Source organism: Crinia signifera, chromosome 2 (assembly GCF_055691185.1).
Source record: "Crinia signifera chromosome 2, ASM5569118v1, whole genome shotgun sequence".
NCBI classification, from domain to species: Eukaryota; Metazoa; Chordata; class Amphibia; order Anura; family Myobatrachidae; genus Crinia; species Crinia signifera.
Window position 1 is genome coordinate 393222920 of NC_139218.1, and position 23510 is coordinate 393246429.

A 23510-nucleotide genomic window follows, 5' to 3' on the forward strand; every position below is an offset into this window, starting at 1 on the left:
CCCCTGGGCATAGCAATGTATTGGGGCCCCTACCGATCCTCCAGCGGTAGGGGTGGGAGAAGCTTTGATGTCCCCCGGGTGGTAGGGGGTATTATATCAACCGCTCAGCATGTAGGGCCTGGATCAGTAATTTCCACTAATTACCCCTTTACTGCACAGATGGTGGGAGATGAGGTGGGAGAAGGGGGCATTGGGCTGAATGAAGGGGTCCTGATACATAACTTCCAGGGTGGAAGAGAATGTTTAATATGCAGAAGAGGGGTGTATAGTGGAGTGGGCTTATTATTCATAATTTTCTGGTGGGAGAACAGCTTGCTTGACTGCAGATATCTCCAGTTCCCGGAAATAGATTTCTTAGATTTTAATGGAATTAAAAACTAGAGAATCCCATCTATCAAATGGTACTGGGGACTAGGGGATCAGAGTTCAGGAGGCAGAGCAATCTGCCAACAAGTATATACAACTACATACCAGGTGTGTGGAGCTGGAGCAGTAACCAGCTGCTGGAAGGCTGATATCTCTGGTTGTGAGAACAGTAGAGACAAGCTACTACTGTCCATCAATGGGGGAGAGTCCCAGCTTTTTGAATGTACCCTCAGAAAAACTCTAAGTCAGACAGAACCTGAAATATCTGACTGGGAAGGGCAATTAACAGGCTTGGATGAGGACCACTGCTTTGAAGTCAGATATCTCCGGTTCCCAAGGGCCGATTTTTTAAATTCTTGTACCCATGGAAAGAGGGGACCCTCAGCTTCCAGTCTAGGGCCCTTAGACTCATGGAGGGGGTTTCTGGGTACTCAGAAACCCCCCCTGCGTGCGCTACTGTATATATATATATATCTATAGATATATATATATCTATAGATATATATATATCTATAGATATATAGATATATATATATCTATATATCTATAGATATATATATCTATATATATATATAGATATATATATTTATATATAGATATATAGATATATATTTCTATCTCTCTCTCTCTCTCCATTCGATTTCAGGCATTAGAGACCACGCCCATTCTTGAATTGGCCATGCCCATTTATGTAACCACGCCCACTTTTCCCGGGGCGCACGCATTATGATTGCGGAGGGGGAACTCTCCAGGAATCAATAATGAATAGGGTGGGGACCCTAGCTGCATCTCTGGGATTTTATAGTTCTACAGCTGCCACCATAACATGGTGACATATGAGTAATGCAGGACTCCTCTGGGCGCACTGGGACCATCAGTAGTAAGGAGGAGATGTAATATGCCGATTCAACTTCAGACCATGGGCGTAAATAAAAGAAAACAACCTAGATCGGGCATCAAAAAACTTCCGCCCTCACTTGATGTCACTTTCGGGTCCTCCCAATAAAGTGCACAGCTACAATCCTGCTTTTATTGGACTCACCGTTGTGTCCTAGTAATGGGTTGGGATCATTGATGGCGGCGGCCATTTTGTTTGGTACATTTACTATTTGCTGTACAGAGTCATGGTCTTTATAAAGATGGCCGTCGCTCCATGTGTCTCCATACAGGGAGCTTAGTCTCTAGGGTAGCCAGTGTTCATTGTACACTTCCTGTCTCACGGGCTGCTGCAGGGTGAGGTAACTATGAGCTGCTGTTATTGTTATGTTAATAAATAGGGAGCACACAGCAGGGCTGGGCCTCACCCCCTCATCCTGTGCAGGTGCCGGCATTATACTCCTCATCCTGTGCAGGTGCTGGCATTATACCCCTCAGCCTGTGCAGGTGCCGGCATTATACTCCTCGCTGGTGCAGGCATTATACTCCTCATCCTGTGCAGGTGCCGGCATTATACTCCTCATCCTGTGCAGGTGCCGGCATTATACCCCTCAGCCTGTGCAGTGGCAGGAATTATACCCCTCAGCCTGTGCAGGTGCAGGCATTATACCCCTCATCCTGTGCAGGTGCAGGCATTATACCCCTCGCCCTGTGCAGGTGCAGGCATTATACCCCTCGCCCTGTGCAGGTGCAGGCATTATACCCCTCATCCTGGGCAGGTGCAGGCATTATACCCCTCAGCCTGTGCAGGTGCCAGCATTATACCCCTCAGCCTGTGCAGGTGCCGGCATTATACCCCTCATCCTGTGCAGGTGCAGGCATTATACCCCTCGCCCTGTGCAGGTGCAGGCATTCATTATACACTGCTGGGGGTTGTATACTGTATAGTGCTAGTTTGGCATAGTATCTGTTGGTGACATTACAAAGTAGGTTATTATCTGTAACAGGTATTACAGTGTGGGGTATTAACGTTTATGGTGATAAGGTGCATCATAATTTCTATAGGGTGCATTAAAGTGTGGCATATTATCTATAGGGTGCATTACAGTGTGGCATATTATTTATAGGGTGCATTACAGTGTGGCATATGATATATAGGGTGCATTACAGTGTGGCATATTATCTATAGGGTGTATTACAGTGTGGCATATTATTTATAGGGGACATTACAGTGTGGCATATTATCTATAGGGTGCATTACAGTGTGGCATATGATATATAGGGTGCATTACAGTGTGGCATATGATATATAGGGTGCATTACAGTGTGGCATATGATATATAGGGTGCATTACAGTGTGGCATATGATATATAGGGTGCATTACAGTGTGGCATATTATTTATAGGGTGCATTACAGTGTGGCATATGATATATAGGGTGCATTACAGTGTGGCATATTATCTATAGGGTGCATTACAGTGTGGCATATTATTTATAGGGTGCATTACAGTGTGGCATATGATATATAGGGTGCATTACAGTGTGGCATATTATCTATAGGGTGCATTACAGTGTGGCATATGATATATAGGGTGCATTACAGTGTGGCATATGATATATAGGGTGCATTACAGTGTGGCATATTATTTATAGGATGCATTACAGTGTGGCATATGATATATAGGGTGCATTACAGTGTGGCATATTATCTATAGGGTGCATTACAGTGTGGCATATTATCTATAGGGTGCATTACAGTGTGGCATATTATCTATAGGGTGCATTACAGTGTGGTATATAATCTAATAGCTGAAGTACCCAGCGGTGCTCGGGTTGGTGGTGCAATTAGCTTTTTTTGAACTTCTCTTGTTTTAACCCATTGAGTAACAAAGGAATTTGTCAAATTAGGTTTGAAAATTGCCAAGCAAACAGGGTTTATTTTAACCCTTTTGAGTGCCACCGTTGCTGTGAAAGATCCTGAAAATATCCATTAAAAATGACAGCTACTGTTCTTGTTTTGGGTGCAATATTTAAGTGAACTTCAATTAATTGACTGGGCCTTATTTGTATTTATTTATACTAAAAGGACAGTCGCTGGCATTTTTAGCAGATATTTTGAAGATTGCTCAAAGGGTAAAGCTTGACAGCTCCGCCAACAGACCCAGCAGGCGGCTGCCTGGTGTCATCTGTAGTTCTCATCCAAATCCGTCCGGCGTGAGGCCCTGAACATGCTCCCCATGCCCATGGTATGCCTCTATGGTCGGCTCCTGGATCTGACAACCTTTTTTTTTTTTTTATTATTAAGCCTCATGTCCTCTACCCCCATCTGTGATATGCAACTTTGCCGTACCTTGCTTCCCTGACCCACTTTGTGTTGTGGCCAAACCCTGTTTTGGACCCCTGGGGACGGGATTGGGGGTATTAGTGGCTGTGAACCTAATCTGGACCCAATCAAGCCACCTTGCATTGGTTTCATCCAATTCAGTCCAACAATGTCCAAATGCATACGGGACACCCAACCAAACAAATAGCAGACGACAAATATATAAGAGATCAGGGCATAACAGTCTGGCATATTATCTATAGGGGGCATTACAGTGTGGCATATAATCTATAGGGGGCATTACAGTGTGGCATATAATCTATAGGGGGAATTACAGTGTGGCATATTATCTATAGTGAACATTACAGTGTGGCATATTATCTATAGGGTGCATTACAGTGTGGCATGTTATCTATAGGGGGCATTACATTGTGGCATATTATCTATAGGGGGCATTATGTTGTGGCATATTATCTATAGGGGCATTACAGTGTGGCATATTATCTGTATGGGGCATTACAGTTGGCATATTCTCTATAGGAGCTGCTGGGAAATCCCATAATCCCCACATTACAGATGGCGTATAGTGCAGTAAGTGACTGACACTGATGTCTTCTGTCCCTGGAGTAGATGAGCGATGCGACTTCCTCTATGTGGCAGAGACTATGGCAGCAAATGACCTATATGGAGCTGACATTGTATTCCCTTCCCTCAGGAGACGTCACCTGAAGACCAACCATGGAGGTCCTGGTCCTGGAACATATCCGGCACTCGCTACTGACTGACAGGAACAAAGACCTGATCATAGACAAGCTGCTGAGCCTCACCATGGAGATTATCTGTCTGCTGACCAGAGAGGTGAGAGGCGCTGAGCAGTGGCCGCCAGGAATTGTGGGTAGGAGCAGGCAGATGCTCTCTCTGTGTCTCCTGCCTCTTATGGTTACAGCCATATATACAGCACAGCCTTGTTACACAGAGATGGTGCAGAGCTGCTATCCCGCCTATATACAGCTGGGATTACTGTGTGTGAGGAGATTACTGTATTATATACATAGGGCGGCGTCTTACATATTGGTGCTCTCATAGGATTTCATTGTTGTGAGAAAGTCGGGAGACCAGGTGACAGACATCAGTGGCCGTCCTGTGCCAGACAGAAGCAGCGGCACCCAGAGCCCAAACACAGAGGCTCCACCTCATGCACCAAGAGAGGAGAGGAACCGTATTTGGGCACCTACTGAGGTACATCACAGAGAGACAGAAGAGGTGAGCGCTCTTACTGTACATATAGCTGTATATTTCCAGGGAGAACGCTGAGTTTAATGTTGTTGTATAATAAATACTATAAGGCAGCGGTTCTCAAACTGTGGGTCCTGACCCCAAAGTGGGTCCAAACCTTCTCAGCATGGGGTCGCGACTCCATGTTGCTGACCATCAGGCTGATGAGTTTTCTAATCTCACAGTCAGTGATTCAAGGAGTCTGAATAATCAGTTGAATGGTCTGTTATTCTAGACTCCTCCCATCACTCTGTGCCTCCACAATGCTGCCATGTATGTGCTGCCTGCTGACTACACATGTGATGTAATGGCCTTCTACAGTAACCTGATGGGGTCCTGTCATTAAATTTATTGTCTGATGGGGCCCCAGAGCAAATAGTTTGAGGACCTCTGCTATAAGGGATTTGATCGGTCACTGGTTTATGTGGTGCTAACCAATCTCACTGGACCCCTGGTGATTGGTCAGGGCACACTCGGTAATTGATTCCTGACCCATTGTCTCCCATAGTGCCCTGCAGGGGAATGTATTACACAGTACTCCTAGGTGTGGGTTTATGTCATGTAACCAGTTCTCCTATGCTGCAGGTGCCTGGGAAGTGTAAGGATATGGAGGTCTCGTTCTCCGTGACAGAGTGGGACTATTCAGGCGGACACAAGGACGATGTAATGGACCCTCCGCAGCTGCCTGACTCAGTGGGTAAGAGGACCTCTCTCAGGGGGTGTGGTTGTTTTTTATCTTGTGTGAGACCTGTCCAGCCCCGTTCAGGCTCCTCCCTCCATTCAAAGAGAAAAGAGATATTCGCTGGGAATATTCAGGCGCTTAGACAATGAGCTGTTTCTACAATGTAAGCTGCTGCCTGGGTGTGAGGGTAGTCACTCCTCACTGGTACAAAAAGAAGGAAGTACTCGCACAGGGCGAGTTTAGGCAGCGCTTAGGTCAATGAATGGAAATAAAATTTGTTTATAAAGGTACAAATATATTTTACTGGTTTAAAATTGCATATATACACAATATATATTGATACAGTAATGAACAAAAAACATAATATAACTAATTAAAATCGAGAAGGTGGGGAATAAAAAGTAAACTGGAATTAACGGAAATAAAGTTAATAAAGGAATATCCCGCCTCAAAGGACATGTATTGGTGAGCAAACGGTGTGATCACTTGATTTGTGGAAAAAACAGGTAAGTGCACTTTACCAATTAGGAGTTCTGGATCTTTGTGGAACAAAAGATGGTACGGGGCTGGTTATATCCTCACGATGGATGCGGCTATTTTTGTCGTGCCGCTGGAGGGGTCAGAGATCGCTAGATGGAATCAGTCCTCTGTGATAAGGTGTGAGACAGATGGAATATGTCTCCAACACCAGAGGAATGTTGTTGTGGCGATATGACCAATGCAATGTCCAGGAGTATGGGAGTAGGCTTCCGTGACCCAGGGATGATCTCACCGGTGTAGATGTTGATGACCAGTGGTGTCTGGGAACACGGTGTCCGCCTTGTAGTATAGTCTCCAATCAGCAGCAAAAGATAAGTGTCCACAATGAAGTAGGTCTCACAATGGGTCCTGAGGCTGGGAAGGGAGTACAGGTTCACCTAACGCGTTTCACTGCGTCCTGCAGCTTTATCAAAGGTGACATGAAATACATGTCCTTTATTAACTTTATTTCCGTTAATTCCAGTTTACTTTTTATTCCCCACCTTCTCGATTTTAATTAGTTATATTATGTTTTTTGTTCATTACTGTATCAATATATATTGTGTATATATGCAATTTTAAACCAGTAAAATATATTTGTACCTTTATAAACAAATTTTATTTCCATTCATTGACCTAAGCGCTGCCTAAACTCGCCCTGTGCGAGTACTTCCTTCTTTTCCTCCCTCCATTCCTCTACTGGCTACTTCTGCAAAGGCAAAATAACCAATCAGATTCCAGCGACCATTTCCTAGACCACGCTAGATACAGTGCAGTGCTATTACTTGCCCTCTCTATCCCTTGTTCGTTTGGGAAACTACTACAGAAGTTTCCAAAGATGGCTGCGGGGGGGGGGGTCTGAAGACTTTTGGCGAATAGGCAAATGTATATATCCCATAAATAAATAAAATATTCAACTTTATTATATTATACTGACAGCACTTAAGCGCCTTACACTTTGTTGCTGTCTGGTGAGAAGCCTGGAGACCCCCCTGGACCTCCGGAATGGAGAGCCGACGTGCCGACAGGCGGTATTTCATCCCCTACCACCCATAAAATAGTATGCGGAGCGCAGCGAGCCGTGCCAGGGGACGAGGTACACTTTGACAGTGTCGGTGCCGACTTTGTCGACATTGGGGACACCAAAAATGTAAAAAAACTCATTTCGACCTTTTGGCTGTTGACCTTTCAACTGTCGACCTAGTGCTTGTGTCAACCGTTCAACCCTGTTGACCATTTCGACTTATTTGAGGTTTTGACTAAGCCCTATTGACCTTCAGTGGTCAACCCAATACATGTTGACCTAAATAGGGGGGACGGAATGACCTGTACCCCCGACCATCTGCACCGCTCTCACAGTCTGATCTCCCCGCAGGCGAATGTAGCTCTAGAAACCCCCCCGGACGATGTGAGACCCCTCGGTATTCTCTGGATCGCCTAAAGGAAGAGAACAAGATCATCGCACCAGAGTATCAGGTAAGCTGCTCATTCTCCTCTCTCATTGGCTGCCGGTGTCATGTGATACATAGTTTCACCATCTTTCATTAGACCCTCAGCATACCATCGTTTCCCCGTTACAGATTTGATATGTAGATCGGGAACCTCTGAGCAATAAATGTCATATAAGAATTCAGGGTCATTTATTGTGGCTTATGTTTATGTGTTTAAATGTGTACGACTACGCGTCCGGTCCCTCCTCCTGCTCCCAATATGGGACTACATCTCGCCTGGTGCCTCCTCGTTACTGGTCCGGTGCCCAGGCCGTGGGGAGAATGCCGAGGGCTAGGGCAGTCCCAGAAAAGGCTGCATAAAGGGAGGGTTAAGGTTAGGGGGAAGGTAAGTATACTTACCTGCCCGTCACCTGTATGTATCTCGCTGTGATTTCTGGTTTCTTCCAGACAAGGCTAGGTCTCTTACCGGAGTCCTTTATGCAGGGCGTGACCTGTGCAGTCCGCCTGTAGTCCCTTGGAGCTTGCATCCGTTGGACCATTGTTAGTACAATACTGTAGTCATAGAGGAGGGAGGGCCGCCAAAAGGATTCATTCATCTAAAGTCCTGCTCGAGGCTATATATCCCTATGGTTCTGTGTGTCCCCTGATAGACTCAGAGAAGAGGATGTAACAAGTATGTAATTAATGTTATTCCTATGTCCTGTATCCTGTGTATCCTTCTGGTATAGACGCTCGGTGTAATAATATCTCTGTCCTTGTATGACAGGATGAGCCGGGGCACAGGATGTATCACCCGCAGTGTAAGGAAGAGGAGCCGATCCCTGATCCCAGCCGCTCAGGTGAGACCGCACATGACGGACAAACAGAAAATGTAACATATCAGTGTGTAATGCGCGAGAGCCAATTAGCTAAATGTATACAATCCTGTCGTGTACCAAACATTACAATGTGATCATTCAGAGAAGCTATAGAGTAACTGCATGTACCTACAGCATGTAATGGCCACATTGCAGCAATAAATGACTGTACAGCGCTAAAGATTATTTATCAACGTTTGGAGAGAGAGATAAACTACTAACCAATCAGCTCCTGTCATTTCGTAAACGCGGCCTGTAACATGGCAAGTAGAAGCTGATTGGTTAGTACTTTCTATCCACTTTATCACTGTCCACTCTTTGATAACTATCCCCAATATTGTTTATAGATGTAAAAAAGTCTCATTTACAGAAATTAGGTTCTTATTAATACACAGGAGACCAGTAATATCCTGCAGATGATTTATTTTATTACCTTTAATTCTAATTCCCTCTTCTCCACCTGAGGATCACATGTTTGAAAAAAGGACGACTGAACCGAGATTCCCACCCTGCCGCTATTTCAGTGCATTGACCCTTTTTGATGATGTGAATGTGCCCACTGTAATTGTGGGGTTTATGTTATGATTGTATAGGGCTGACAGTTACCTTATTGGGGACATGACTTCACTGAACAAAATCTAGTTTTGCACATTCAAACATTTGATTAAACACAGTATGTATGTAACTACCTACCATTCCACACAGGTGAAATCCCGCAGACCCCTGTGAGACCCCTCTGTACTCTCCAGGCTGTATATATAATAACTATACTTACTGTAATGTAATGCTCTGTACCCATTCCCCGCAGGTGGGCGCAGCGCTAGAGATCCCGCAGACCCCTGTGAGACCCCTCTGTACTCTCCGTGCTGTATATAGAATAACTATACCTACTGTAATGTAATGCCCTGTACCCATTCCCCGCAGGTGGGCGCAGCGCTAGAAATCCCGCAGACCCCTGTGAGACCCCTCTGTACTCTCCGGGCTGTATATAGAATAACTATACTTACTGTAATGTAATGCTCTGTACCCATTCCCCGCAGGTGGGCGCAGCGCTAGAGATCCCACAGACCCCTCTGTACTCTCCGGGCTGTATATAGAATAACTATACTTACTGTAATGTAATGCTCTGTACCCATTCCCCGCAGGTGGGCGCAGCGCTAGAGATCCCACAGACCCCTGTGAGACCCCTCTGTACTCTCCGGGCTGTATATAGAATAACTATACCTACTGTAATGTAATGCTCTGTACCCATTCCCCGCAGGTGGGCGCAGCGCTAGAAATCCTGCAGACCCCTGTGAGACCCCTCTGTACTCTCCGGGCTGTATATAGAATAACTATACCTACTGTAATGTAATACTCTGTACCCATTCCCTGCAGGTGGGCGCAGCGCTAGAAATCCCGCAGACCCCTGTGAGACCCCTCTGTACTCTCTGGGCTGTATATAGAATAACTATACCTACTGTAATGTAATGCCCTGTACCCATTCCCCGCAGGTGGGCGCAGTGCTAGAAATCCTGCAGACCCCTGTGAGACCCCTCTGTACTCTCCGGGCTGTATATAGAATAACTATACCTACTGTAATGTAATGCTCTGTACCCATTCCCAGCAGGTGGGTGCAGCGCTAGAAATCCCGCAGACCCCTGTGAGACCCCTCTGTACTCTCCAGGCTGTATATATAATAACTATACTTACTGTAATGTAATGCTCTGTACCCATTCCCCGCAGGTGGGCGCAGCGCTAGAGATCCTGCAGACCCCTGTGAGACCCCTCTGTACTCTCCGTGCTGTATATAGAATAACTATACCTACTGTAATGTAATGCTCTGTACCCATTCCCCGCAGGTGGGCGCAGCGCTAGAGATCCCGCAGACCCCTGTGAGACCCCTCTGTACTCTCCGTGCTGTATATAGAATAACTATACCTACTGTAATGTAATGCCCTGTACCCATTCCCCGCAGGTGGGCGCAGCGCTAGAAATCCCACAGACCCCTGTGAGACCCCTCTGTACTCTCCGGGCTGTATATAGAATAACTATACTTACTGTAATGTAATGCTCTGTACCCATTCCCCGCAGGTGGGCGCAGCGCTAGAGATCCCACAGACCCCTGTGAGACCCCTCTGTACTCTCCGGGCTGTATATAGAATAACTATACCTACTGTAATGTAATGCTCTGTACCCATTCCCCGCAGGTGGGCGCAGCGCTAGAAATCCTGCAGACCCCTGTGAGACCCCTCTGTACTCTCCGGGCTGTATATAGAATAACTATACCTACTGTAATGTAATACTCTGTACCCATTCCCTGCAGGTGGGCGCAGCGCTAGAAATCCCGCAGACCCCTGTGAGACCCCTCTGTACTCTCCGGGCTGTATATAGAATAACTATACCTACTGTAATGTAATGCTCTGTACCCATTCCCCGCAGGTGGGCGTAGCGCTAGAAATCCCGCAGACCCCTGTGAGACCCCTCTGTACTCTCCGGGCTGTATATAGAATAACTATACCTACTGTAATGTAATGCTCTGTACCCATTCCTCGCAGGTGGGCGCAGCGCTAGAAATCCCGCAGACCCCTGTGAGACCCCTCTGTACTCTCTGGGCTGTTCATAGAATAACTATACCTACTGTAATGTAATGCTCTGTACCCATTCCCCGCAGGTGGGCGCAGTGCTAGAAATCCCCTCAGACCCCTGTGAGACCCCTCTGTACTCTCCGGGCTGTACATAGAATAACTATACCTACTGTAATGTAATGCTCTGTACCCATTCCCCGCAGGTGGGCGCAGCGCTAGAAATCCTGCAGACCCCTGTGAGACCCCTCTGTACTCTCCGGGCTGTATATAGAATAACTATACCTACTGTAATGTAATGCTCTGTACCCATTCCCAGCAGGTGGGTGCAGCGCTAGAAATCCCGCAGACCCCTGTGAGACCCCTCTGTACTCTCCGGGCTGTATATAGAATAACTATACCTACTGTAATGTAATGCTCTGTACCCATTCCCCGCAGGTGGGCGCAGCGCTAGAAATCCCGCAGACCCCTGTGAGACCCCTCTGTACTCTCCGGGCTGTATATAGAATAACTATACCTACTGTAATGTAATGCTCTGTACCCATTCCCCGCAGGTGGGCGCAGTGCTAGAAATCCCGCAGACCCCTGTGAGACCCCTCTGTACTCTCCGGGCTGTACATAGAATAACTATACCTACTGTAATGTAATGCTCTGTACCCATTCCCCGCATGTGGGCGCAGCGCTAGAAATCCCGCAGACCCCTGTGAGACCCCTCTGTACTCTCCGGGCTGTATATAGAATAACTATACCTACTGTAATGTAATGCTCTGTACCCATTCCCCACAGGTGGGCGCAGCGCTAGAAATGCCGCAGACCCCTGTGAGAACCCTCTGTACTCTCCGGGCTGTACATAGAATAACTATACCTACTGTAATGTAATGCTCTGTACCCATTCCCTGCAGGTGGGCGCAGCGCTAGAAATCCCGCAGACCCCTCTGTACTCTCCGGGCTGTACATATAATAACTATACAAAACAAAAATACTTGAAATTCTGTTGCGCAATCAAAAGTGCTGCTGGTCTCCTCAACCAGTGTTATCAAACTGGTTAAAAACTACCATATATTACAGACAAAATTTTGGGAGTACAGCGCTCTACTGTAATGTAATGCTCTGTACCCATTCCCCGCAGGTGGGCGCAGCGCTAGAAATCCCGCAGACCCCTGTGAGACCCCGCTGTACTCTCCGGGCTGTATATAGAATAACTATATCTACTATAATGTAATGCTCTGTACCCATTCCCCGCAGGTGGGCGCAGCGCTAGAAATCCCGCAGACCCCTGTGAGACCCCTCTGTACTCTCCGGGCTGTATATAGAATAACTATACCTACTGTAATGTAATGCTCTGTACCCATTCCCCGCAGGTGGGCGCAGCGCTAGAAATCCCGCAGACCCCTGTGAGGCCCCTCTGTACTCTCCGGGCTGTACATAGAATAACTATACCTACTGTAATGTAATGCTCTGTACCCATTCCCCGCAGGTGGGCGCAGCGCTAGAAATCCCGCAGACCCCTGTGAGACCCCTCTGTACTCTCCGGGCTGTACATAGAATAACTATACCTACTGTAATGTAATGCTCTGTACCCATTCCTCGCAGGTGGGCGCAGCGCTAGAAATCCCGCAGACCCCTGTGAGACCCCTCTGTACTCTCCGGGCTGTACATAGAATAACTATACCTACTGTAATGTAATGCTCTGTACCCATTCCCTGCAGGTGGGCGCAGTGCTAGAAATCCCGCAGACCCCTGTGAGACCCCTCTGTACTCTCCGGGCTGTACATAGAATAACTATACCTACTGTAATATAATGCTCTGTACCCATTCCCCGCAGGTAGGTGCAGTGCTAGAAATCCCGCAGACCCCTGTGAGACCCCTCTGTACTCTCCGGGCTGTACATAGAATAACTATACCTACTGTAATGTAATGCTCTGTACCCATTCCCTGCAGGTGGGCGCAGTGCTAGAAATCCCGCAGACCCCTGTGAGACCCCTCTGTACTCTCCGGGCTGTACATAGAATAACTATACCTACTGTAATATAATGCTCTGTACCCATTCCCCGCAGGTAGGTGCAGTGCTAGAAATCCCGCAGACCCCTGTGAGACCCCTCTGTACTCTCCGGGCTGTATATAGAATAACTATACCTACTGTAATGTAATGCTCTGTACCCATTCCCTGCAGGTGGGCGCAGCGCTAGAAATCCCGCAGACCCCTGTGAGACCCCTCTGTACTCTCCGGGCTGTATATAGAATAACTATACCTACTGTAATGTAATGCTCTGTACCCATTCCCCGCAGGTGGGCGCAGCGCTAGAAATCCTGCAGACCCCTGTGAGACCCCTCTGTACTCTCCGGGCTGTATATAGAATAACTATACCTACTGTAATGTAATGTTCTGTACCCATTCCCTTCAGGTGGGCGCAGCGCTAGAAATCCCGCAGACCCCTGTGAGACTCCTCTGTACTCTCTGGGCTGTATATAGAATAACTATACCTACTGTAATGTAATGCTCTGTACCCATTCCCCGCAGGTGGGCGCAGCGCTAGAAATCCCGCAGACCCCTGTGAGACCCCTCTGTACTCTCCGGGCTGTATATAGAATAGCTATACCTACTGTAATATAATGCTCTGTACCCATTCCCCGCAGGTGGGCGCAGCGCTAGAAATCCCGCAGACCCCTGTGAGACCCCTCTGTACTCTCCGGGCTGTATATAGAATAACTATACCTACTGTAATGTAATGCTCTGTACCCATTCCCCGCAGGTGGGCGCAGCGCTAGAAATCCTGCAGACCCCTGTGAGACCCCTCTGTACTCTCCGGGCTGTAGACAGAATAACTATACCTACTGTAATGTAATGCTCTGTACCCATTCCCCGCAGGTGGGTTCAGCGCTAGAAATCCCGCAGACCCCTGTGAGACCCCTCTGTACTCTCCGGGCTGTATATAGAATAACTATAGCTACTGTAATGTAATGCTCTGTACCTATTCCCCGCAGGTGGGCGCAGCGCTAGAAATCCCGCAGACCCCTGTGAGACCCCTCTGTACTCTCCGGGCTGTATATAGAATAACTATACTTACTGTAATGTAATGCTCTGTACCCATTCCCTGCAGGTGGGCGCAGCGCTAGTAATCCCGCAGACCCCTGTGAGACCCCTCTGTACTCTCCGGGCTGTACATAGAATAACTATACCTACTGTAATGTAATGCTCTGTACCCATTCCCCGCAGGTGGGCGCAGCGCTAGAAATCCCGCAGACCCCTGTGAGACCCCTCTGTACTCTCCGGGCTGTATATAGAATAACTATACCTACTGTAATGTAATGCTCTGTACCCATTCCCCGCAGGTGGGCGCAGCGCTAGAAATCCCGCAGACCCCTGTGAGACCCCTCTGTACTCTCCGGGCTGTATATAGAATAACTATACCTACTGTAATGTAATGCTCTGTACCCATTCCCCGCAGGTGGGCGCAGCGCTAGAAATCCCGCAGACCCCTGTGAGACCCCTCTGTACTCTCCTGGCTGTATAGAGGAAGAGAACAGGACAGTGACACAGGAATATCAGGTAGAGGAACCTGCTCTGACCTCTCCTCCTTGTACATCCGCTTCTCACAGTGCAGGATATTGTGTTACTCCCATGTCCCCGCCCTGTGTGTGAGTCCTATAGGGACGTCCCGTGTAATGTGTGGGTGGGACACGTATCTGACACATGTCCTTGTATGACAGGCTGAGCCGGGACCCGTTATCTATCACCAGCAGTGTAAGGAAGAGGCCGTTCCTGCTGAGATCAGCCCAGGTGAGAGAGTGTAAACAGGAGACCGTATATTAATTCACAGGAGATCCACATACATGCAAGTTGCTCCCCGCACAGGTTTATGCTGTCACGACGTCGCCTTCACACATTCTTGAGAATAGCAGAGTTCGCTGCCACAATGAGAATATGTAAAAGTTCAGAAAAATAACGTAAACCTTTTGCAAGATGAATCCTCACAACACTGTGCAGACCAGTGGCGTGTAGTATGTAATATACGTGTATGACTGCTGGGTCTCCCAGCCTCTGGGTGACTGTGCTGTGTCTGCACACGTGTGTCTATGGGGGTTATTCTAGTTCACTCTTTCTGACAAAATCCTTCTTAGATGGACAAAACCATGTGCACTGCAGGTGGGGCAGATGTAACATGTGTAGATAGAATTAGATTTGGGTGGGGTTTTACTTCAAAGTGAGATCTATATTGCAGTGTAAAAATAAAGCATCCAGTATTTACCCTGCACAGAAACAAAATAACTCACCCAAATCTAATTCTCTCTGTACATGTTACATCTGCCCCCCTGCAGTGCACATGGTTTTTTCCGTCTAAGAAGGATTTTGTCAGAAAGAATGAACTAGAAGAAGGCCCTATGTGTAACACTGGCTGCGGACAACACGTACAGTATGTCCGTATATTCCTCCTGTCACATATGAGAGTAATTACTACTACACACAGACACCGTCCCTTCTGTCTCTGCACACGTGTGTCTGTGTAACACTGGCTGCGGGTAACACGTATGTCCGGGTATCCCTCCTGTCACATATGATAGTAATTACTACTACACACAGACACCGGCCCCTTCTATCTCTGCACACGTGTGTCTATGTGTAACACTGGCTGCGGGTAACACGTATGTCCAGACATTCCTCCTGTCACATATGATAGTAAATACTACTACAGACAGACACCGTCCCCTTCTGTCTCTGCACACGTGTGTCTATGTGTAACACTGGCTGCGGGTAACACGTATGTCCAGACATTCCTCCTGTCACATATGATAGTAAATACTACTACAGACAGACACCGTCCCCTTCTGTCTCTGCACACGTGTGTCTATGTGTAACACTGGCTGCGGGTAACACGTATGTCCGGATATTCCTCCTGTCACATATGATAGTAATTACTACTACACACAGACACCGGCCCCTTCTGTCTCTGCACACGTGTGTCTATGTGTAACACTGGCTGCGGGTAACACGTATGTCCGGATATTCCTCCTGTCACATATGATAGTAATTACTACTACACACAGACACCGGCCCCTTCTGTCTCTGCACACGTGTGTCTATGTGTAACACTGGCTGCGGGTAACACGTATGTCCGGATATTCCTCCTGTCACATATGATAGTAAATACTACTACACACAGACACCGGCCCCTTCTGTCTCTGCACACGTGTGTCTATGTGTAACACTGGCTGCGGGTAACACGTATGTCCGGATATTCCTCCTGTCACATATGATAGTAAATACTACTACACACAGACACCGGCCCCTTCTGTCTCTGCACACGTGTGTCTATGTGCAGTATTCAATGTGAATACTGGCGACGTGCAGCGAATCCTGTTTAGGATTCGCTGCACATTCGCCACTGCTCGCTGTGTTCCGGAGGCTCGCCGCAGGGAGCCTGAGGACGGTGGCAGGCAGGGAGATGGAAGTCTCCCTGCCTGCCCCAGAATGTTTGTGGGGGGGAGGTGGGCTCCCCGGGAGCCAGGCAGCACAGGCTGCCCCCCGGGGGTGCCAGCAAGGGACCGGGTATATTCACTACACCCGATCATGCAAATGTAATGATCGGGTGAAGTGAATATATGAATATCTAATGAGCGGCTCGGCTCCGGGCCCCCTGCTGGCTGGTCTGTGTAAAAAAAAAAAAAAAATATTTAAATTAAATATATATTCATGTGCTTACAGCACATGAATAAAAATAGCATGCCCCTCCTCAGAATAAAATTCCAGATTTTTTTACACCAATTGTAAAAAACAAAACACTTTATTTTAAAAGTTTACATTCCACTTCACCATAAAAAGATAGCGATTGCTACTCGGTGAATCATGGCAAAAAAAACCTTGAAATGTATTCGCCATCTGGTCATTGAATAGGGTGATTCACCGTTTTAGTCAGAAATTCGCCTTACAGCACAAAATCGCCATAAAAACCTGGCGAATCAGCCTCATTGAATACCGCCCTATGTGTAACACTGGCTGCTTATTGTCATACACAGGAGCTGAGGCCGGTGTAGAGCTGGATGCTGGTGACCATCGGGAGCTGCAGGACTTCCTCCCAGAATCCAGTGCAGGTCAGTGCTGCTCGCTCTCCTATCATGTGACTTATACCAGACTGCCCTATATCAAACTGCCCTATATCTTCTATCACGTTCTGCTGGTTGGAAAAGGAGTAAAGAATTCTGAGTGGTTGTATCAGGGTTTAAGCCCCTTTTATTACAAGCGAACATGATAGCATTCGGTGACTTTCACACCCCCTACTGTGCCCCTTCTCCATCTATTACACCCGTTACTGTTACCTACTTTATGGTGTATGAGTCTCTCTGTTGCCAGTGAAGCCCCGGGTAAGCAGCTGTGTATATTACGCCTCTCGCATTAATCGGTGCTGAGTTCTGCTGCTGCCGCGATCACTGTGATTCTGAACAATATTGGTAGTGTCTCCTTATTGTTAGTCCCCTATCTATGCCGACTTGGAAGACAGATTCAGTAACATTCTGGTTGTGCATAAAGAGAGCTGGCTGCTTCCAGTTTGCAGTTGTAGATAGAACCACAATGTCATTGCACCATCCCCTTATGTTAGTAATACCACCTGAGCTAGGGAATGATCCCCGCAGAATTATCACCTATAATAATCCCTCACGTGAATGTCTCTCTTGTGTCGCCAACAGGTCCGCACGCCTCCTCGCGCTATCCTGAGGGAACGCACCAATGCCCGGAGTGCCAGAGAATGTATGCCAGTCATTCCGACCTCGTCGCCCATCAGAGCACCCACAGCGCCAGTCACCTGTTCTCCTGTTCCTTGTGCGGACTATATTTTGATTCTGAACTGGTTTTTATTGCGCACCAACAATTGCACACGGAGGGGAAATTCTTCTGCTGCTCTCACTGCGGTAAATCATTCAACCGGAAATCGCGCCTACTGTCCCATAAGAGAACTCACACCCGGGAGAAACCCTACCGTTGCCAGGAATGCGGGAGGTGTTTCGCGGAACGATCTGCCCTGATTCCACATAAGCGGATACACTCCGGCGAGAAGCCTTATAGCTGCGCAGAGTGTGGCAAGAGTTTCGTCCAGGGATCCAGCCTTATGAAGCACCAGCGCATTCACACCGGGGAGAAGCCGTTTGTGTGTTTCCAGTGCGGCCGCTGCTTTTCCGACAGCTCCAACCTCTTCCGACATCAGAGGATTCACTCCCGGGAAAAAACATTTGTAATCTAGATGCAGAAACGTTCCGATACACTGCGGTGTAACATCACATACTGAGGAAACGTTCCGATACAGTGCGGTGTAAAATTGCATACTGAGGAATCGTTCTGATACAGTGTGGTGTAATAATACATACTGGAGAAACGTTCCGATACAGTGCGGTGGAACATCACATACTGGGAAAACGTTCCTTTACAGTGCGGTGGAACATTGCATACTTGGGAAACCTTCCGATACAATGTGGTGCAACATCACATACTGAGGAAACGTTCCGATACAGTACGGTGTAATATTACATACTGAGGAAACGTTCCAATACAGTGCGGTGGAACATCACATACTGGAGAAACGTTCGGATACAGTGCGGTGTAACATCACATACTGAGGAAACGTTCCGATACAATGCGGTGTAATATTGCATACTGAGGAAACGTTCCAATACAGTGTGGTGGAACATCACATACTGGAGAAACGTTCGGATACAGTGAGGTGTAATATTACATACTGAGTAAACATTCCGATACAGTGCAGTGGAACATCACATACTGACGAAATGTTCCGATACAGTGCGGTGTAATATTATATACTGAGGAAACGTTCGGATACAGTGCGGTGGAACATTACATACTGAGGAAACGTTCCGATACAGTGCGGTGTAACATCACATACTGAGGAAACGTTCCGATACAGTGCGGTGGAACATCACATGCCGGAGAAACGTTCCGATACAGTGCGGTGGAACATCACATACTGAGGAAACGTTCCGATACAGTGCGGTGGAACATCACATACTGAGGAAACGTTCCGATAGTGTGCGGTGGAACACCACATACTGGAGAAACGTTCCGATACAGTGTGGTGGAACATCACATACTGAGGAAACGTTCCGAAACAGTGCGGTGGAACATCAAATACTGAGGAAACAAATATTAAATAAATAAGTTCATTTATTTTGGTTTTAACCAAATCTTATTGTATTATTTTCCAACACTTTATTTAATTACCTGAGGGTTTGTAGTTGTTTTTTGCCCTTTTCGAGGCCAGACCAATTACACCGATCAAAACTTTGGGGTAAGGTTGTGGTACTGATTTCAATATGATAAGAGTTTTCCTAGATTAGCGCTAATGTTTCAGATACACAGATGAGAAACAGGAAAGACACATACCAGCGCCAACCTTTCTTCCTGTAGCAGACCCCCACCCCCTCCCCCTCAGAAGTGACTTCAAACTCATCTCCACCCTCTCTAAGGCTGTGTACACACGGGGGCGATTTTGTCTAATATCGCGGGATATATGGTCGCTGATATATCACCGGGTGCGCGCTCCTGTTTTCTCCCCCGTAGTGATCGCTGGTCGCAGGAACATGCTCCTGCGACCAGCTGATTTCCACTGTCGGGCTTCCCCGGCGGTTTCTTTTGCATCAGTGACCATCTCTGGTCGCTGATGCAAACGGGACACTGAGCGATATATCGCTCAGCGATGTATCCCCCCGTGTGTACGGGGCTTAAAGCTATCAGCAACACTACCCTCCTGGGAAGCTGAGAATGGGAAGGTGGGTACTGATTTACCCACACCCTGTCGGGGGGAACGCACCAGCTACCAAGGGTTACAATTGTCCACGCCACCAGCTCACTGGTCGAGCACATTGTATTTTCCATTTGTTATCTACCACAGAGGAGGCGTGACCACGCATCCAGAATTTCCATAGCCCCTTCTGTACCTGGGCCCCACAGATATCCTCTGAAAACTACAACCATGTCCCCCGTCCCCATTTCCTCATAGATCTGCTGCTGACCCGTGCATATACTCTTCTTACATAATCGCATCTCGCTCCGATCGCCAAGATTTCTTAACCTGAAGTCTCTTTACCATATCCTGCTAAACTCTGACACCACTCACACTGGGACGCCGATCTGAGGATGGAGCTAGATTGTCGGTACGCATGCTGAACGTTTTGCCATCGCCGCCTGGACTTCCCTGGTAATGTAGGATTGCCATCACCTGTGGTGACCCCTTTCTTATCAGTTACCTAGTTCCCCACAGGTGCTGGCAATCAAACAATATCCATACCTCCCAGCATGCCCCTCTCCAGGAGGACACAGTGCTCTGTTCCTGGGCTTCCCTGGTAATGTATGATTGCCAGCACCTGTGGTGACACCTTTCTTATCAGTTACTTAGCTCCCCGCAGGTGCTGGTAATCATACATTATCCATACCTCCCAGCATGCCACTCTCCAGGAGGACACCATGCTCTGCTCCTGGACTTCCCTGGTAATGTAGGATTGCCAGCACCTGTGGTGACACCTTTCTTATCAGTTACCTAGCTCCCCACAGGTGCTGGCAATCATACATTATCCATACCTCCCAGCATGCCCCTCTCCAGGAGGACACAATGCTCTATTCCTGGACTTCCCTGGTAATGTATGATTGGCAGCACCTGTGGTGATACCTTTCTTATCAGTTACCTAGCTCCCCACAGGTGCTGGCAATCATACATTATCCATACCTCCCAGCATGCCCCTCTCCAGGAGGACACCATGCTCTGCTCCTGGACTTCCCTGGTAATGTAGGATTGCCAGCACCTGTGGTGACACCTTTCTTATCAGTTACCTAGCTCCCCACAGGTGCTGGCAATCATTCATTATCCATACCTCCCAGCATGCCCCTCTCCAGGAGGACACAGTGCTCTGTTCCTGGGCTTCCCTGGTAATGTATTATTGCCAGCACCTGTGGTGACACCTTTCTTATCAGTTACCTACCTCCCCACAGGTGCTGGCAATCATACATTAGCCATACCTCCCAGCATGCCCCTCTCCAGGAGGACACAATGCTCTGTTCCTGGGCTCCCTGGTAATGTATGATTGCTAGCACCTGTGGTGACCCCTTTCTTATCAGTTACCCAGCTCCCCACAGGTGCTGGCAATCATACATTATCCATACCTCCGAGCATGCCCCTCTCCAGGATGGACACAATGCTCTGTTCCTGGGCTTCCCTGGTAATGTATGATTGCCAGCACCTGTGGTGACACCTTTCTTATCAGTTACCTAGCTCCCCACAGGTGCTGGCAATCCTACATTATCCATACCTCCCAGCATGCCCCTCTCCAGGAGGACACAATGCTCTGCTCCTGGGCTTCCCTGGTAATGTATGATTGCCAGCACCTGTGGTGACACCTTTCTTATCAGTTACCTAGCTCCCCACAGGTGCTGGCAATCATACATTATCCATACCTCCCAGCATGCCCCTCTCCAGGATGGACACAATGCTCTGCTCCTGGGCTTCCCTGGTAATGTATGATTGCAAGCACCTGTGGTGAAACCATTCTTATCAGTTACCTAGCTCCCCACAGGTGCTGGCAATCATACATTATCCATACCTCCCAGCATGCCCCTCTCCAGGAGGACACAATGCTCTGCTCCTGGGCTTCCCTGGTAATGTATGATTGCCAGCACCTGTGGTGACACCTTTCTTATCAGTTACCTAGCTCCCCACAGGTGCTGGCAATCATACATTATCCATACCTCCCAGCATGCCCCTCTCCAGGATGGACACAATGCTCTGCTCCTGGGCTTCCCTGGTAATGTATGATTGCCAGCACCTGTGGTGACACCTTTCTTATCAGTTACCCAGCTCCCCACAGGTGCTGGCAATCATACATTATCCATACCTCCCAGCATGCCCCTCTCCAGGAGGACACAATGCTCTGTTCCTGGGCTTCCCTGGTAATGTAGGATTGCCAGCATCTGCGGTGACACCTTTCTTATCAGTTACCTAGCTCCCCACAGGTGCTGGCAATCCTACATTATCCATACCTCCCAGCATGCCCCTCTCCAGGATGGACACAATGCTCTGTTCCTGGGCTTCCCTGGTAATGTAGGATTGCCAGCACCTGTGGTGACCCCTTTCTTGTCAGTTACCTGGCTCCCCACAGGTGATGGCAATCATACATTATCCATACCTCCCAGCATGCCCCTCTCCAGGAGGACACAATGCTCTGTTCCTGGGCTTCCCTGGTAATGTATGATTGCCAGCACCTGTGGTGACACCTTTCTTATCAGTTACCTAGCTCCCCACAGGTGCTGGCAATCATACATTATCCATACCTCCCAGCATGCCCCTCTCCAGGAGGACACAATGCTCTGCTCCCGGGCTTCCCTGGTAATGTAGGATTGCCAGCACCTGTGGTGACACCTTTCTTATCTATTACCTAGCTCCCCACAGGTGCTGGCAATCATACATTATCCATACCTCCCAGCATGCCCCTCTCCAGGAGGACACAATGCTCTGCTCCCGGGCTTCCCTGGTAATGTAGGATTGCCAGCACCTGTGGTGACACCTTTCTTATCAGTTACCTAGCTCCCCACGGGTGCTGGCAATCCTACATTATCCATACCTCCCAGCATGCCCCTCTCCAGGAGGACACAATGCTCTGTTCCTGGGCTTCCCTGGTAATGTATGATTGCCAGCACCTGTGGTGACACCTTTCTTATCAGTTACCTAGCTCCCCACAGGTGCTGGCAATCATACATTATCCATACCTCCCAGCATGCCCCTCTCCAGGAGGACACAATGCTCTGCTCCTGGGCTTCCCTGGTAATGTAGGATTGCCAGCACCTGTGGTGACACCTTTCTTATCAGTTACCTAGCTCCCCACAGGTGCTGGCAAGCATACATTACCAGGGAAGTCCAGGTACAGAGCATTTTCTCCCTGAAGGAGAGGGTCAGGTGGGCAAGTATGGGTAAGGGTGCGGGCTCATGTCCTGAACCCTTGGTTTAGTCGCTGCAGGGGCCCGGAGATGTTGGGTTGCGCCTCGTGAGCAGTCAGTCTGCAGTAGCAGCACCCAATTCTGTGTGCATTGTCGCACACACAGCTCGGCTCCTGTCACTACAGAGGAGCCTGCACTTTTATGTCGCCCCTCGCCAGGTTACACCCCGGCGTGGCTTGCACCTCTCTTAGTGGCGCTACCGGAATGGGGTGGTCAATGGCATAGCATTTAAATTGCATTATGTGTCAGGACAGGGACTGTAATAAGGGTACAATGAGCCCAGCAGCAGTGTCCCTGCAAATGGGGTATACAAAGTGTTTCCAAACAGTTTATAGTCTGGTAACACGCAGCAGTCCCAGCAGGTATGGATCATTGGGTAGACAGCATGATGGTCGACATGGGTTAGGTCAGTGATGGCTAACCTTGACACTCCAGCTGTTGGACTACACATCCCAGCATGCCCTGCTACAGTTTTATTATTTGGCCATGCTAAAACTGAGGCAGGGCATGTTGGGATGTGTAGTTCAACAACAGCTGGAGTGTCAAGGTTAACCATCACTGGGTTAGGTCGACAGGGTCATTAGGTCGACATGGGGAAGATTGACAG

At 48.1% G+C, this 23510-nt stretch overlaps 1 protein-coding gene across 4 annotated transcripts; it reads left to right on the forward strand.

Annotated features, from left to right (window-relative positions):
• The first annotated feature begins 1443 nt into the window (after positions 1–1443).
• On the forward strand, positions 1444–20144 carry LOC146058251 (uncharacterized). Of its 4 annotated transcripts, none has more exons than XM_083170462.1 (10): positions 1444–1604; positions 4282–4424; positions 4653–4829; positions 5427–5538; positions 7418–7518; positions 8260–8332; positions 14364–14464; positions 14626–14695; positions 16930–17004; positions 17599–20143. In XM_083170462.1, exons 2-10 carry the CDS (start codon positions 4305–4307, stop codon positions 18147–18149), a joined length of 1380 nt encoding a protein of 459 aa, XP_083026588.1. In that variant the 5' UTR covers positions 1444–1604; positions 4282–4304; the 3' UTR covers positions 18150–20143. The 4 variants fall into 4 exon arrangements, with proteins under 4 accessions (XP_083026588.1, XP_083026589.1, XP_083026591.1 ...); XM_083170463.1 differs by having other exon boundaries at positions 1444–1599; XM_083170465.1 differs by lacking the exon at positions 1444–1604 and adding an exon at positions 1663–1687 and having other exon boundaries at positions 17599–20144.
• Positions 20145–23510: the final 3366 nt, after the last annotated feature.

Excerpts from the sequence above, each read along its gene's own strand:
- LOC146058251 (XM_083170462.1), top strand. The coding sequence starts at position 4,305 with ATGGAGGTCCTGGTCCTGGAACATATCCGGCACTCGCTACTGACTGAC. Across the intron at positions 7,519-8,259 it reads TCATCGCACCAGAGTATCAG|GATGAGCCGGGGCACAGGAT; the intron begins GTAAGCTGCTCA and ends CTTGTATGACAG. Across the intron at positions 14,465-14,625 it reads CAGTGACACAGGAATATCAG|GCTGAGCCGGGACCCGTTAT; the intron begins GTAGAGGAACCT and ends CTTGTATGACAG.